Here is a 17,264-nt window from a genome sequence, read left to right on the forward strand (position 1 = left end):
GTATAACATAAAGCTAATCTTCCTTGAGTTTTGGGGGACCTAATATGCTATATAGCATAGTATATGATGATGGTTGAGCTTTTTGATTGCTGAAGAATACGATACATTGTAGAGTAGCAAGTATAACTTTCTCAATATTGCTAGTTTCTTAGGCCAATTATGTGTATTTTGTAGGTAGTAACCATATATAATCATAGACTACAAACTTGGCTAGATATTGAGTAGTTTCTATGGGTTTCTAGAGGTCATAATGCTTAACCCAATTTTTTCATGTTTGTTGTATTTAGCACTTTATCATTGCCCCCAAGGTTCCAATTGTAAGAGATCCATTATCCTTTTGACATGCTCCATGGCTCCTTTTGAATCCAAAGGCCCAAAGGGAACTAAGAAAACATGTATATAGTATCTGTATTGAGCGTGACCATAGAAACTTGATGATACATCCGCAGAATGGCAAAAATGCAATTTTTTTGTACCTAATTTTTTTGCCCAAAAAAAAAAAATAGTGAGGTAAAAGCAACCATATGTTTTGGTCACCAACCCATTGAAGTTAATGGGGCATTTTATCTCATGTTCTACAAAAATCCCCACTCTTATTTATATGCAATCAACCATAAAAAATTGTTGTTTTGGGCAAAATGTATTGGTCCATCAGCTTGGAGGCTTGTAGTGACCAAGGGATGATAAAAATTACAAGTTTCTCATTTTTTCCATATGTAGTAGTTATTGAACTATAAGCTCATGAAAGGATTTTTCAAAATGAGTGGATCTACTATGGTTTTAGAATTTTTTTCCAAAACCCTGAAAGGACACTTTTATGTCCTGTTACGTTACCATTCTAGTGTTAAGGCATAAGAAAAAATTAATGAATTAGTTTGTAAACCAAATGGGAAGTCACTATATGTAGAACTTCTATATCATGCACATTCGAGTCCTTCTTCAAAAACCCCTAAGTTGTGAATTTTCAAAGTGTGTTATGAATCCTTTTTGTTTAAAATCAGTAACATTTTTTGAGATTTGCATAAAACCTTTCCTTATGTATTTTTTTTAAAAGTTTTAGGGGATTTTAATACCCTTCAACTCACGTGATAAGACACATTTATGTAAGTGAAACCATGAGATTCTTGATATGCAATTTCAAACCTTTTTAGTTATGACTTGCAAGTCAATAACATAACAAGTACGAAAAATTGCTTTCTTAACACTACTCTTACTACATTGGCTCATGCTAGTTTCTAGTAATTTGGGGATAACTTTTGCAAATGACCACAAAACTTAATAGAACTTCTTGAGCATGCATTTTAGATGCATAGAGAGATTCAATCAAAATTTGTGGTACAAAATTCAATCAAAACTCTAAAAATTTAAATTTCTTGAGAGAAGTATTTGAGAAAAGTTTATGTATTTTTGAGAGAAGTTTGAGCCTACTTAAAAATCTTTTGACTTATTTTTTGGAGGGAATAGTAAAATTTTGTGCGTTGGGGACTTATTAGTCCTCGGAGATGGTTATTACAGGCTGAAAACTTCTACATCACTAGAATTTTTATTTATTTTTATTCAACTTGTACTATGTGTAGGGCATGTTTCTCTAAAGCCGTGTTTCATTTTCACTTTCTTACAAATTTTGGTGAATTTTTTACACAAGTCTCCAAAAGCCACAAAAGTAGCTCATTCTCTTACAAGACTATTGTTAAAGGGAAAGTATGTAAAGGTATCTATTTATGGCACACTATTATTTCACTTTTGTATTAACTATTGTGGTTTGGTGTCACCCTCTTCCATTCCCTTCATCTACAGGATTAAGCTTACTAATCATCGATGATAGCTTGGTACATCCACCATAGCCTGACCCTAAGCTAGGTGCTTACTAACCCTAGATTTCTAGCATGTATAGAGCTAATTCTTCAAAGTCAATCATGTTATTACAAGGAGTCAAATAATTACCTGTATAGGATGGGTTTTCCAACATGGAAAAAATTGAAAACAAAGGGGTTCATTTTATTTGTAAATTGTACAAAAATAACCTTCAAATGCATATGACATAGAAAGTGTGTTGCGATAAAGAAAATTAATACATTTTGCTTCCCCCGACATGATTTTCTTCACTAGTATTTGATGGATTTTCATCACATGCATTTCACTTTTACAAGAAATGTAGGTAGTGGGCTTTAGGGTTGCCAAAATAGGAATGGACACAAGTATTGAATAGAGCAAGGTTCTAGGTGGAACCCTTTGCCATCACTAGATGTTAATTTGTACATGGATGATATGTTTACAAATTTAGCCATTGTCAATATTACAACATTTCTCATGTGAGAGGAAATCATGCATGTGGCCTGTTGTGAGGGATTTTCAAAGGTTAGGGATGAGATGGTGAATAGCCAAAACTTGGCTCATTTTCTCTGTGGTTAAGAGGACATGTGAGCATTTGGCATGTCAATATTCAGTCTTAAAAGGCTTATAAACCTTTAAGTCATTGACCACACCCTCAATAGAACCTATCAAAGCTGCTAAGGAGACTAGAAGACAGACCAGGCTTACGGATTCAAGGGCAATCCATTCTCTCGTCCACTTACCTACTCTCTTTTGTGCAAGGTACATCTCTATTGGGAAATAGACGGTTAAAGGCCAAAAGGCAGTTGCACCAAGAATACCAAGGATATCATTGAAGAATGGAAGCAACATCGCAGCGAGAGTCGTAAATACCACAAATGCTGTCCTCCAGACTAGCCTGAATAAGTTCATTGGGAAGGGCCCATACTTGGGAATGCTTATCACATATTCTTTATTGATAAATCTGCTCTTTGGGCAAACTCCTTTCACCCAATTCTCAACAAACGCATAAACAGGCTGAGTAAATACCTGTTAAGAGGCACAAATCTCTCTCTCTCTCTCTCTCTCTCTCTCTCTCTCTCTCTCTCTATATGTATGTATGTATATATATATATATATATATATATATATATATATATATATGTATGTATATATATATCTATGTATATATAAATGCACATACACACACACACAGACAACAATTTTGTCTCTGTGTGTGTGCGCGCACCCGTGTGTGTGTGTGTGTGTGTGTGTGTGTGTGTGTGTGTGTTTCACCGTGGGGGACGATGAACACACACGTCCACACACACACACACACACACGCAAGAAAGAAGAACCTAGCAACAGAAACAAAAAGAGATGAGCTTCACCTGATAAGCTCCAATCAAGTGAACCACAATGCAAGCATTGGCAAAATCCACAAGCCAGAAAGGGTTGTAGAATCCAAAGCCGGTTAGAAGGTTCCCGGGAGCCTCATTTCCGAAGGCGGCATATCCGATGCACCCAGATAGCATGTAGAACACAGTTGTGGTTGATACTCCAAGTAGGGTAGCCTTTTTCATGGTTCTGTTCTCCGGAGGGGGGTTCTTGATTGTGTCCTGCTTTCTAAAACAACTCATTAGTCCTCATGATTGTGTGTGTGTGTGTGTGTGTGTGTGTGTGTGAGAGAGAGAGAGAGAGAGAGAGAGAGAGAGAGAGAGTTTATTATTGTCCTTGGGGGGTTGGATATAAACTATGGGAGAAGATACACCTGATGTACTTTGTATGGGGCTAATAAGTGATTCTAGATGCTCTAGGATTTTGGTGATGAGAATCGCAATAGAGAGCCCACACTGTGGCTAGCAGAGGAATGTGTGTAGGTCTAAGACACGGCTAAGGCAAGCAAGTTTGGGTGTGAGCAAAAGCTGAGCACTCTGGTAGTGTGTGGTACTCAGACTCTCGAACTTGCGGTGAGCATTATGTGCAGAGTTGATTTGACTCTTCTCCATTGCCCTAGTGCCCTGTCTCGCGAGAGATGTGAGCAAAAGCTGAGCACTCTAGTAGTGTCTGGCACTTGGACTCTCGAACTTGAAGTGAGCATAATGTGTAGAGTAGATTTGACTCTTCTTCACTGCCCTAGTGCCTTGGAGAGAGAGAGAGAGAGAGAGAGAGAGGGTTACCTTTGCTATGAATTCATAATGACAATGATTATGTACTCAAATACTATAATTTCTTAATTTATGTTTGCCAATGGGAGGATTGAGAGAACAAAGGTCTGCACCTGAATTTCAATGAGAATCATGGAAAAGGCATAAGCAAAAGCCACATCTCCAAGCGCCTGGAAAACCAGCCAAACTTTCTGTGACCTCTCTTCGACGTTTACTCCATTAAGAGTACCATAAGAATGGCCAGTTTCTGTGCCAAAACATGAAAAGAGCTTAAAGCTTAAGGCTGTGTTTTCCTACTTTGTAGTTCAGTGTTCTATAGTCGTTTTAGGTAAAGGTACTTCATGTATGCTTTGGTCATATCGACTTTTGAAGATGTGCACAAAGAATTAACCACATTTTGGGGCAGATATGGCATGAAATTGTGCAAATTCGCACCCGTCGGACACAACCATGTGCTAATAAGTATACTCTACTAACAATCATATGGATGTGTACAGAAAATATGTGGATGTGCTCAGGACATTTGTGGATGCATATGTCGATCTGATGGCAACATATATGGATGTGCCATCAATGCTATGACAACATATGTGGATGTGCAAGTTCATCAAGCCGCTCTGCAAATGCATTTCTGCATGCACATGTCACAGGAGGTTAGTCATACAACTTTGGAACATTGTACTACCTGTAGCCTTGCCGACACCAAGGCCCAGACCGATGCAAGCGTAAGAAATGGACATGATAGCGGCAAGTATTGATAGCCACCACAACTTATTGAAGTCAGGAATTTGAGAGAGGATAATCTCAATGAATCCAAACAATATCATGTATGGGTTGTTTGAAACATGGCAAGATGAATTCTTTCCCTTTCTATGGAAGCAGTTTGAGCGGTTGATCGCGCTACATGTACAAAAGGACATCTTGTGAGAGTAAATCCATGGCCAAACCTATGAGCATTCTACACACGAACTAGCCTTACACATGCCAATTCTGAAATGTTTTCAAAGCTTTATCCTGTAACAATGGCATGCACGGGATATGTATACTCACACCATGCTTATTGAGGAAGTGATGGTGTAGCCTATTGCAGTTCCTACAAGGTTAGAGTATTGTACAACTCCACAGACCGCAATTTGTAGCCCTCCTGCGACACAAAGAAGTGCTGTTTAATTTCATATAGCTAAAAGAACCAGTCTATTTCAGATGTTGTTGGTAGCAAACTTGGGTTTTTACGCACCCACAAAGACTGCCTTGCCACTAAGGAACAATTGTGCTGGTAATTCATGATAGTGGACACATTATCCACACGTCTATTTACATCGAACATGAGGGAAATGCATATATTCCATATTAGCCCTCATCTTGGCTTGCTTCTGCCCCCATATCCAACCTGTAAGTGTATCTCAATATTATGTGGTATGCATGCAATATGAGTGTGGATGAATGTATGTGTCACAAAGTATGTAAATTTACTCCTGCCAGAAAAGGAGCAAAGGGGGTTTTTCTACTTAACAACATGGTTGAATGAACAATCGTAGAGGCACAACATAGGCACACACTCATGTACATGCGGAACACCAAACCCACCCACTGCGAATAATGATGCTTTTTCGACGGACCTAAATTTGCTCTGACAGCATCCATGTAAGTGTAATTGCGCTTCCCAGTCTCGGAGTCGGGAGATCTATAGCAGTCGGCAAGAAGAAGAGATGTGAAATATGTGACAATTGCAAATGAAAGCAGCACAATGGGGCCTGCAATCCAGCCCAACTGAGCCATACTCCACGCCAACGAGAGCACTCCTGAGCCAATAACTGCTGTAATGATGTGCGCGGATGCAGTCCATAGAGTGCCTGAACGGAATTTCACACATGGATTAGCATCTTGGCATGCATAACATAAAATTTTGCATGATTACAGAGTATGTGGACATACACAAGAAGATTTAGAAATATTCTCATGCAGGAAAACAGAGTCTTTTTCAATGTTTTTCATACAATGCATAACATCATGAGCTTTTCCTCGAGAGGCACCAGTACATACCTAGCTAGGTACGATTGGGGGCAAGGGACCACCGGCCCCCGCCACCGGGCCGGCAGTCCCCTGCCCCCAATCGTACCTAGCTAGGTATGCGGTGCCTCCCTCACGGAAGCTCATGATGATGAGGTAAGTCACAACGTGGGAATTATTGTGAGAATTTGTCCAGAACTTCCTTAGGCCTACATGTCCTGAGATAAATCAAAGAGTGGAGAAAGAAATGTCAGGACATGGGCACACGCATACCGGTTCGCATAGGCCGACCATCATCATCCCTATCAGCCAGGTGGGAGAGCTCTCCGTTTGAGTACAGATTGTTTTCGCAGCCATTTTTGGAAGGGATCCTCTCCAGGTCATGAGCCATATCTACTATTCCTAATTTGTATCTCACCAGTCTAGAGGACTGTGATATTTGAACACAGAGAAAGGCCTCTGCTCAGCTAGCTAGTGCTGGCCTTTGAGTGAGGGAAACCTGAGATATATAGTTTTTGTGGGCGGGTGACGTTTGTGCAAGCTGGACAAAGTAACGCGGAGCTCAGTCAGGATGATGAGATGCTGGCAGCTACTGCGCATGAGAGAGAGAGAGAGAGAGAGAGAGAGAGAGAGAGAGAGATTGCATACTGTCGAGTCTCCACTCTCGAGTCTCGAGTCTTCACTCTCGACTCTCGAATCTCTCACAAGACAGAAGCCTCATCAGTCATGACTGCGCGGGACTTTGCAAGTTTGCAAGTTTGGGGACGTCCTAAGAAGGAGACCAACCTGGCCACGCTGGTCCCTCAATGAGGATCAATGGTTCAAAACAAAATCAGGCCTGTGTCACACTAGGACGGGGTGTTTGCGGCCATGCTAAGTTATGAAAAAGGTAAAACTTGGCCACGAGCCTTTGTCAGAGGGGCGGGCAAGAGAGGCTGGCCAACTTTCTATTGAAGTGGCCAATTGCAAAAAGAGCAAGCGTGAATGACGCTGATAGGTTTCCAGGTCTGTCAATCAGCCCGAAAGACGCACGCCTTACCATTTGGCTACAACTGATTTGCTGGAAAAAGTGGCCTCGTTTACTACATAGCCTAGCGTGACAGCCTTTGGCTGGCTGTCTTCTAAAAAGTGGAATGGCCGCCTGTAGGGGCCTCAGACACCGAGATCGAACTAGGGTAAAACTTGCCTCATGACACCCCCTCTCTCGGGTGGGATCAATGGTCCCTATTAATTGGGGGCGGCGGGATTGGTTTTGTGCCATCCAATGGAGGATTAATCTCCAAGTGATCATCATGTGATCACAATCAAAGTGGACCCTAAGGAAAATCAATGTGAATATTTAGTGATTGCCAAGTGATCCTCATGTGAACCCCAATCGAGATGTGATTACCTCGTGAACCCACCTATTCAATAGTGATCACTGTGTGACCCCAACCATCCCAAAGTGATCTCCAAGTGAACACCGTGTGATGCGCGACAGCTTAATGGGAGAGTCATTGCCTCCGATGTGGAGGTGGTGGGTTCAAGTCGTGAGGGACATACCCAGCCAAAATCTTTTTATTCTTGAGAACAAACGGATGTTCCACATCATCCAAAGATCGTGAACCATCGATCTCACCTAGCAAGGGGGTGTCAAATAGTTGCGAGGGTAAACTTGGGCACCTAATTCACTCTGGTCTCTTCTTAGTCTTAGAAAGGTTCAAAACTTCCCACAAAAAAGCTAAACAATATAGTGCAAGTGCGTCGATGTGTGGTCGAAGTGTATAGATTGGATGGGAATTCATGACCATCACCAACCGCCAATGTGAATCTCATGTGGAGATTGGATGGGGATTGATGACCATATGCAGTGATTAAGCACCACTAGGCAGGGCGATTGGATGGGAATTGACAACCATATGCACCATTAGGCACGACGACCTTCCAATGAACTAGTGTTCCACCAACCACCAATGTGAATCGCAAAGGAATGCCAATCTCATTGTTGCAAGCTAGCAACATGCCTTTACTGATTCGAATCACATTCGAATGTGTCAAGGGTGGTAGCTGTTATAGTGTAAACTTGTGTGCGTAGATCGAGTGAATGGGTGGTGGGGGCGAAACAAGCAATAAGGTTCATCAATCTCAACTACCTTGTGAGACAAACAATGACAGAGTGAGAGCATACGGGCAAGGGGGTCCTTCAATGGAGATCTATGGTTGAGATTAGGCATCACGGAGTGAGGAAAACTTGGATCGTCAAGCGAAGGTGGTGAACTAGGGCCACATAGCTCACCTCTAGTTCACTACCTTCGTCCAACTGCAAAATTTCCACCGCTTCTTGTCGTTTAATCTCAACCATAGATCCCCTTGCAAAAGCCATGAATATCAATGATAAACTTTGCTCAACTATTGTCATATTTTCTTCTTGCTATTGCAAATGGAAATGTGAGAAGAGTCTCTTTAATTGAAATACCCTTCTCGTCTTTAGGGTGGTATATAATTGACTATGAGGATTCATCATTGACATAAAGCTACAACCATATTTGTATACTCACCAATAAGAGAGTGATTGTATACTCACCAACAAGAGGTATGAAAAGGACCATTGTGGGTGAGAAAGATTCTCATATTCCTCAATGACCCTCATTTCAAAGATTCAACTAGGACCAGATAGAATCAAAGCACTATGTGAGTGACCACAATATACATGCAACTTGCACAATGCCCGCCAATATAGTGTACACATCCACGTATTTCTATTAGAAAGCATACATGGCCCATCCCACATGACAACACCTTACACACATTGTCTATCATAAACGATACATATATAAACCAAGTCCCATCTACAAGTGCTTTTATGTTTCTGTGTACACATAAACATGACCGATCGTGTATGGTTGCATCATGGACTAGATTATGAGCATAAAGCATGTCTCGTATGAAGCTAGTAAGATACTCAAAGACCTCATGGCAGATGAGGGCAGATGCGGCAAACTCTTTTGCGATTGGAACGGCATAACTTAGAACTATAGATAATAATAATGTAACCGCATTTCTATAGTTCTTTGCATATGGAATATTTGGGTGACTTTGCTCTAGTAATAGAACCAAGTCCTAGTGTTCTTGCAAGATGCACCAAGAAAACAACCCTAGGTATCATCCAATGAAGCTAGACCTGTAAGCAATACCATGTCTCCCTACAAGTGTGCGCTAATAGTCTTGATAGGATTTTGAGCAATTTACTGGGTCCGTTATTCCCTCTTGAATGTAGATAAGATTCAATGTTCTAGACAGAGGCACCAAACTCAACCCTAGGTATATTCCTAAGGGTCCGATAAGTGTGCTTCCATCGGTGAAGTCGAAGACTAAAATCTTGCCCAAAAGGTAGGGAGAGGTCAAGAAATAAAGAAGGGAAGCGGGACTTCTTGTCAAGGAATCAACAATTATTCACAAAGGAGTCACCTTCATTCACCTTTTCCCATTGGCAAGTTTTAGAGATGGGAGTTGTTAAAAGTTTTGACTTAAGAGGGTGATTCTAGAAAGGTAAAGAATTGCAAGGTGAAATTCAGTCATATAATAGAGACCCCACAGCACTACAAGTTAGAAAGAGAGGCAAAAGCAAAAGCCTGTGTAGTCATACAAAAGGGAGGCATTTCCACATCTGGGCCTCTGGCTATGTAAATAACGTTGTGTGGGTGTCCACCAAAGGAGCCAAAGAGGTTAAAGCACGACCTTTCTACAGAGTGCAAGCACAAAAGTTTTGCATGGGCCATGCCACGTCGTTATATTAGTGTGTGTGCATGGCACATGCACATTCTTTCCTTCACAAAACTTGACACAAGGCAACTGTAGCAGTCAAAAGTGGGATCTTTGCAGAATCAGAGGCTCACAAATTTAAACTTGGCTCCGTCAACCAAAGCGGCCTAATCGACAGCGGCATGCTACAAAAACCCACCCTAGCAAACCTTCATCATCCAGCTTTCCAAGACGAATAAGCCAAGACTTCACAGATACCTACCTAACACACAACCCCCCCCCTCTCTCTCTCTCTCTCTCTCTCTCTCTCACTCAGACACATACTCACACAGATTGTGTAGATTCTCATCTGCATGTAACGTCTCACCCACTTTTTCTGAATCTTTCCAATTTTTTCTATTAATAAACATCATCGGCCCAAATCACAACAATGCCCACCTTATAGAAGTTAGAAATTTGTATCTCACCAGCCTAATATTATAGACTGTGATATTTGAGCAGCTTCTCCTCTGCTGTAGGATAGTAGTTGAGTTAGTGCTGCCGATGACTTTTGGGCAAGCTGGACAAAGTATCGCGGAGCTCACTCAGCTGGCAGCTGCTGCGCATGAGAGACAAAGAGAGAGAGGGTTTTTGACTCCCCAAGTTGTTTATGTGTACCTTTGCTTTGCTATCCTCTGATGATGATGCCATGTCTTTCTGTTTATGGTCTTTCAATCTATGGTTTCTGTGGCTTATCTGGGGATTTGAGGAACAAGGCTATGTATGAAAAAAGTGTCCTGCTTGCTAGATCCTTTCCTCTAGAACTCATCAAAACGAGGAATGCAGTTTCAATCAACCAAGATGATCTGAGGAGGAGATGTATTTGGATTATACAGAAGATGTAAATATGTAACAACAAATATTCACTTTAAAAAGAGAGAGAGAGAGAGAGAGAGAGAGAGAGAGGGGGTGATGCCCCATGACTTGGTCGACCCTCAATGAGGGTCGAGGGTTCAAATTAGGCTTCGCAAATCATGAGGTCGTCTTGACCGTGGATCACTGTAGTGGGCTAGAGTAACTCGGTTCAAACCACACATGGAAATGCAATATAATGGTGTGGGCGAGGAATCACATAGAATCCACTACAACTTTTTGAGCTTGAAGGGACACAAATGAAAGTTGTGCGCAGCAGCAAGAGACATTAGGGCGACAACCATCCACAAGTAAAGACTCGACGTCACACTATGCATTCCCATAAATGAAACTGGGAACTAGATACACGACTATCTAGAGTCTTGTCACAGCTAGAGGGGAATGAACCCTTCATCTTTGAGTCACAATTTTCTCTCAGCCACGCTAACCGCAGAACCACTTGTTTGAAGTTGCCTCTAAAGTGGAGCGTCAATGTTATTTTCTAGGGGTAGACAGACCCCTAAATAGGGCTCGTCTTTTAACTAGCTCCTCTACCCAAAATATGTTGATCCTTGGTGGGGTGTGGAGATTGGATCAAGGATTGATGATTATACGCACCACTAGGTAGAGTGACCCCCCCACCCCATAAATGGAGTGTTCCACCAACCTTCAATGTAAATCACAAAGGAGCATGATTCTCATTGTTGCAAGCATGCAACATTGCCTTGGCTAATTTGATATACCTCAACCACCTTGTGAGACGAACAATGAGAGAGTGAGAGCATGCAGTTGGGAGGTCCTTCATTGGGGATCTATGATAGAGATTAGTCATTGGGGAGTGGAGAAATCTGGGATGTCGAGTGAAGGTGGTGAACTAGGGCCACATGTTTCACTTACAAGTTCACCCCTAGTTCACTACTTTTGTCCAACTGATAGGATTTCCACCGCTCCTTGTCGCCTAATCTTAACCATAAAACCCCTCACCAACCCAATCGTCACAGATAAACTTTGCTTGACTATTATCATATTTAATTTTGTCTCATTGTGAATGGAAATGTGGGAAAAATCTCTTTAATTGAAATCCCCTTCTCATCTTTGGGGTGATAAGTAACTGACTGTGAGGATTCATCATTGACATAAAGCTACAACAATTGTGTAGTCACCAACAAGAGGTATGAAAAAACCATTGTGTACACTCCAACAAGAGGTATGTAAAAGATTCCAATATCCCTCAATGACACTCATTTTAAAGATTCAACTAGGACCGCCTATAAATAGAGCACTATGTGAGTGTGGGGGCACAAGCTGAGGACTACAATACACATGCAATTGCACAATGCCTACATGTAGAGTATACATATCCATGTATTTATGTCATGAAGTAGCATGGCCCATTTCACATGACAACACCTTACACACATATATGCATGTATATCATAAAGGATACATGTGTAATCATGCAAGTAAGTTCATCTACAAGTGCATGTATGTTTCTGCACATGTCGTGCATACACATGTGCTTATACGTCTTTTAAACATAGAATTTTCATATAGATTAAGTATGTTCATTGTGTGTATGTTTCTAATAACTAAATTTGGCTACTCTAAATTGGCTTTTGGCCGCATTGGTCTGGCTGTTTCAATCTGTTAAGTGTTAGCAGCTTAGGGTTAGCGGGTTTTGGTTTGACCGCTAATAGTTGGTGGTTCGTGTTTGATCATTTAGGATTTTTCGTGTAAAGATGTTTATATTTGTCCACTTTAAATCAGGTTAGGGTGGCCTTTGGCTATCACTATAAGAGGAGTAGTCTATAACTGCTAGTATTGCCAGGAAAAAAACAAAGGAAAACGGAGAGAGGTAATGTCATAAAATCTAATATCTAACCAACCCAAATGATTTTCTCATATTAAATTGATCACTTAATGTGGGAGAATAAACGGGAACAAGTGTTAAGATATAGATATGTGCTTATAGATCTATCTCAACACGGGGCCAATGGTAAAGGGGCCCAAAAGGGAGATGGTCTATCAAAGAGCAAGGCTAACCAATGGAGCATAAGACCTTAGGGTTAGCTTCATTGAAGACCTTTAATAATGTGTGTAAAAGTCCTTTGACCTTAGGTAAGCTAGGGCTGAGCTTGAGGTGGGAACCCGGCCCAAGCTCGAGGTGCTTGACCTGCTTGAGGTGCTTGTCGTGCTTGAGGTGCTTGATTAAGGTGCTTGAGGTTCTTGACTTACTCCATGCTTGAGGTGCTTGACTTGCTACATGATTAAGGTGTTTGAGGTGCCTTGAGATGCTTGCCTGAGATGCTTGTGGGAACACCCCCTAGTCCAAGTGCTTTGTCATGCTTGATGACTAAGGTGCTTGAGCTCCTAAAGTCAAAAGCATCCCTACAAGAGGGGGGGCGAGCCCTTTTCCTAGGGATTAGAGAGAGAACACACACTCACACTCACAAGGGAAGCCCCATCTTGAAGAGGCAGCAAGGACACATGTCAGGTCCCTACCCATGTTACCTTCATGTGTTGCTTGAAGCCTATTAGCTAGGCTTCAAAGGGGTCCAATGATAAATTACTTGAATTATCTAATTGTTTTTGCATTTATCAAGTCCTCTCTCTCAAAGGGGAAAGGGGGACACTTGTCCCAAGGCTACCCATGTTGCTTGTAATGGCTCCTACTTGTGATTGGCTAGGCCTGGAGGGGTCCAATGAGCTTCAAGCATGAGCTACAAGGGGGGGTCGACCCAAGCAAGCTAGGGGGGTGCTTAGGGGGTATACTCACCCACACACACTCACAAACACTCTCATTGTGTACTATGTAAAGTGCAAGAGCTCCCTCTCCCTCTCCAAGCAAGTAGAGGTTGAGAGCCTACACCAACACTCTTGGCTATGGAGTGCAAATCCAACCAAGAGCCATGCTTCAATGCTTAAGCTTTCCATCTCCTTCTTCTTCATTAGTATGCTATTATGTATGCTAGCAACAAGAGTATGATAAGTGAGGAACTAATTCTTTCTCCTACGAAATGTTTCTTCTTCCTCTTCCCTACCCTCATTCCCTGCTAGCTCTCTCCACCTTCGAAGGTGTTTGAGGTCTTGGGACTGAGGCTTGGGATAGTTAAAGCTTTCTTCAAGTTCATGTTATGCTATGATTATGATGCATGAAGCTTTCCATCTTCATTGCATCACCTAGGTCACAAGGAACACAAAGAATGTATTGTAACAAGTCTCTCTTAATGGGAGAAATCATAATACAAATGCCTATTGGAGGGGGGACCGGCTCCACATAAATCCGGTCCTCAACTGTTGTCATGTTCTCTAAACTCTCTCTTTTGCAAAAGTATTGTCTATGCCAAGTTAACTAATTGCTATGATTATGTTGCTTACTTCAATTATGTCAACCCGCTATGCTCACAAAATCATTTCTTGAAAGTACTCTCATTAAATTCCGCTACTCTCACATATTAAGGCAAATTCCATTACAGAAAAAATTGTGGATGCTGCAATAACCGCGGCTCTGAATGCGATAGTGGTTTGAAGATAATAAGCGCGGTAATATCTACGGTAATATACCCGTTGATAGTACCGCGTCTATTGCCGCTGCTATTACTGCGCTTATTGTCGCTAAAGGACCATTCAAAAATAAAGGTGCTCATTTGGGCCACCCAAAAATTGGGTGGCCCAAATGAGCACCTTTATTTTTTACCTGCATAAAACAATGAAGCATCAATTGTTTTTTGAAAGAGTATACAAAAAAGCCATAGAATTGAAATTGAGTTTACTTTACCTTGACAATTTAATATGCAGAAGATCAATTATTTAAAAAAATTACAATAAAATATAGATAGTTGTATATACATTGTGCCACGTTAGGACTTTACGAAAGTTTGGACAAATATTTTTCTATCTAATCCTCCTCGATCTTGTCATCGTCCAGAGGCACTACGCTTGATCACCTTGACTCTGCATAAATCCAAACCAAATTAAACAATTATCAACAGCTCAAAACAATTGATACAAAATTACTTGTTTAAACTTATCGCTTGTAGTGATCCAATCACCGTGTCGAATTGCTTGTGAGATGGTTGTTTTCAAACAACCATCGCCAAGTATCAAATTCTGTATGTCGCTCCCGATACTTGACCATTTCTCTGGTTGATCGAGTAAGAGTGATATTTTTTTAAGTTACCAATAACAATAACAAATCATCAACTACAATCTTTATAATCACCGATTGACGTTATAATTTAATCAATCTTATATATTTGTCCTTCCATGCTTCCTTGTCTCCTGAGCCATAGTGCGTGGGAGTTTGTTTGGCGCAAGCTTCACGTTGTTGTTTGTAGGATGAGCCCGTCACCCCCTGATCGCTCTTTTCTTGCAATTCCCACTCCCACTCCACTTTTGCCATGTTCCCACCGCGATAGCTCCTATCTCGATCTCTAACATGGTCGGCTGCTACGTGCCGCACATTGGAGTACTTGTTTTTCAAAAAAAATAATCTAGCCCTCCAATCACTGTTTTGAAAAACGTTGATCGGGGGCATTTGCAAATCTAGCTAGCAACACGTCCTCAATGCATGATCAGGCAGTTGGTCTCTAAACTTTATGAAATAGCTCTTATACGTTGAATGTATAAGAATTTGTAGATGGCATCGAAATTCCCTGCCCGGTGCTATGTCGAAGTCCACATCAACGCCATATTTAACCCTGTAGTAGTGCCCATGCATGTCTGGCATGGGTGCGTTAGTATCCCCGTCCTCTGCATCAGGGGCCCTCGTCCTCTGCATCAGGGGCCCTCGTCCTCTGCATCAAGGGTGGCACGCTCTGAAAGTGGGGACTCCCCTACCACTACCAAAACAGGCAAAGCCACAAGATCCGCCGCCGCTTCATCTCTCACGACTCTCACTGCCTTGAGACGAGCGTCGATGCATGCTGCTAGAAGAAGTTCATCAACGGTGTTCTGGTGAAGCAGGAGTGGAATGGAGTGGCGTAGGACCCTATGATGCAATGGGAGTGGGACCCTACTATGGAAGGGGAGTAGGATGATAAGAAGGAGCCGTAGACTAAGGTGCTGTCAGTGCGAGGCTCTGTAGGTTTATTAAATTTCATTTTTTCTCACATTTTTACATATAGAAGGATACCATAAGATGAAATTGGAAAAGAATTTACAGATTGAATAGGAAAAGGTTGTATTTTATTTTTCAAAAATTCACAAATAAGTAGTTTTATAAATAGTCCTTGAACGCACGTGATATACATAATTTAAACATAGTGACCCCCCCGAGTTACTCCTACCCTCTTGATTGTTCTAAGCAGCTCAATGCATGTAGCCATCCTTCATCTTTTTCAACTGCCCCTCTTCTTGCTTCTACAAAATGTATGAGCTCAGTGCTCAATCTCACAATATCATCAAAGAGAGATACATCCAGTTTGTCCTCAAATACTCGAAGGTTCCTGGACTTCCATACCTGGTTCAGGTACCACATTTGAGTGCACACCAAAATGGATTGCCTTTGGGTACCACTCCCTCCCAAGATCGGGTCATCCGTAAAAAAGATGATATTCCAAGTCCTTCGTATCCACTGGCAAACCATAGTGGCTAGTCACTGCAAAGTAGGGCATTTATCAATCAGATGAATGGGGTCTTTCAAGGTTGACTTGTAACGAGAGCAAGTGTTCGAGCCAAACCCTCTAGCATGCACCTTTGATCCTAGTGGGCAAGGCTCCCTAGAGCACCTTCCAGAAGAATACATTTATGTAATCCGGTCGTTTAATCTCCCAGATGGTAGTAACCCTCTTTTGCCAGTGTTCTTTTGACCAGTTTTTCTTTCAAATTTTGTTGAAAGGAGCAAACCAATCCTCTTTGTACACCAACACATTCAAAGGTACTTCGGGTCTTTGGAAGTGAGAACACTTTGTCTTTCGGCCAATGCCAGGATCTCCAATCTATTTCTGATCCACAAACAGATGGAAATGAGGATGCCAGCACTTCTAAGAGTCTACGAATTAGAAGCCTTTCGTATATCCCCAATTTATGTTTCATTGCTATGAGCTCCACATCCTTCCAGGAGCTTCTGTAATCCCAAAGATGCAAAAGTTTAGAGATTCCTTTATTGTTCACCAGTCGTGCAACTTTCCAAAGGGGTCCAAGGAGCCCCTTCCAAGTTTGGAGAGCTAGGCGGACCAATTGCCGGAGGAATCCTTAAATTATCTCAACTTCTCTCCCCATTCCAGAGTCGAGGTGTTGGGGGGTCTCTATTATATGACCTTTCTAGAATCACCTTGGTAAGTCAAAAATTCTAACAACTCCTAACTCTAAAATTTATTGATGAAAAACTGTGAATGAAGGTGAATCCTTTGTCAATAATAATTGTTGATTCCTTGACAAGAAGTCCCCCTTTCCTTCTAATTTATTTCTTTATCTTTTCCTACTTTTTGGGTAGGATTTTTAATCTTGGAACTAGAGGATCTTTTGTGTGTGTCTCTTTACAAAAAGACATTGAAAGTATCAGTCTCATAGGAATATTGCTAGGGTTTCCACTCAATATGGGGTCTTACCATAGACATAGACTATGACAACATCCATACAACATCACAGCTGATCCGAGAGCCACCCTCAAAAGAGACAGAAAAACTACATAGACTTGCA

At 41.5% G+C, this 17,264-nt stretch overlaps 1 protein-coding gene across 1 annotated transcript; it reads right to left on the reverse strand.

Moving 5' to 3' along the window:
- Positions 1-2,201: 2,201 nt before the first annotated feature.
- LOC147420067 (amino acid permease 3-like) lies at positions 2,202-6,744 on the reverse strand. Its single transcript, XM_086503949.1, has 7 exons — positions 6,264-6,744; positions 5,600-5,833; positions 5,031-5,124; positions 4,666-4,880; positions 4,094-4,227; positions 3,204-3,431; positions 2,202-2,862 (listed from the first exon to the last, which is right to left on the reverse strand). The coding sequence occupies exons 1-7, from the start codon at positions 6,379-6,381 to the stop codon at positions 2,437-2,439; spliced, it is 1,449 nt and encodes a 482-aa protein (XP_086360075.1). The 5' UTR covers positions 6,382-6,744; the 3' UTR covers positions 2,202-2,436.
- Positions 6,745-17,264: the final 10,520 nt, after the last annotated feature.

The sequence above is a fragment of the Adiantum capillus-veneris genome, chromosome 28 (genome assembly GCF_014529385.1).
Source record: "Adiantum capillus-veneris isolate H3 chromosome 28, ASM1452938v2, whole genome shotgun sequence".
In the NCBI taxonomy this organism is placed as follows: Eukaryota; Viridiplantae; Streptophyta; class Polypodiopsida; order Polypodiales; family Pteridaceae; genus Adiantum; species Adiantum capillus-veneris.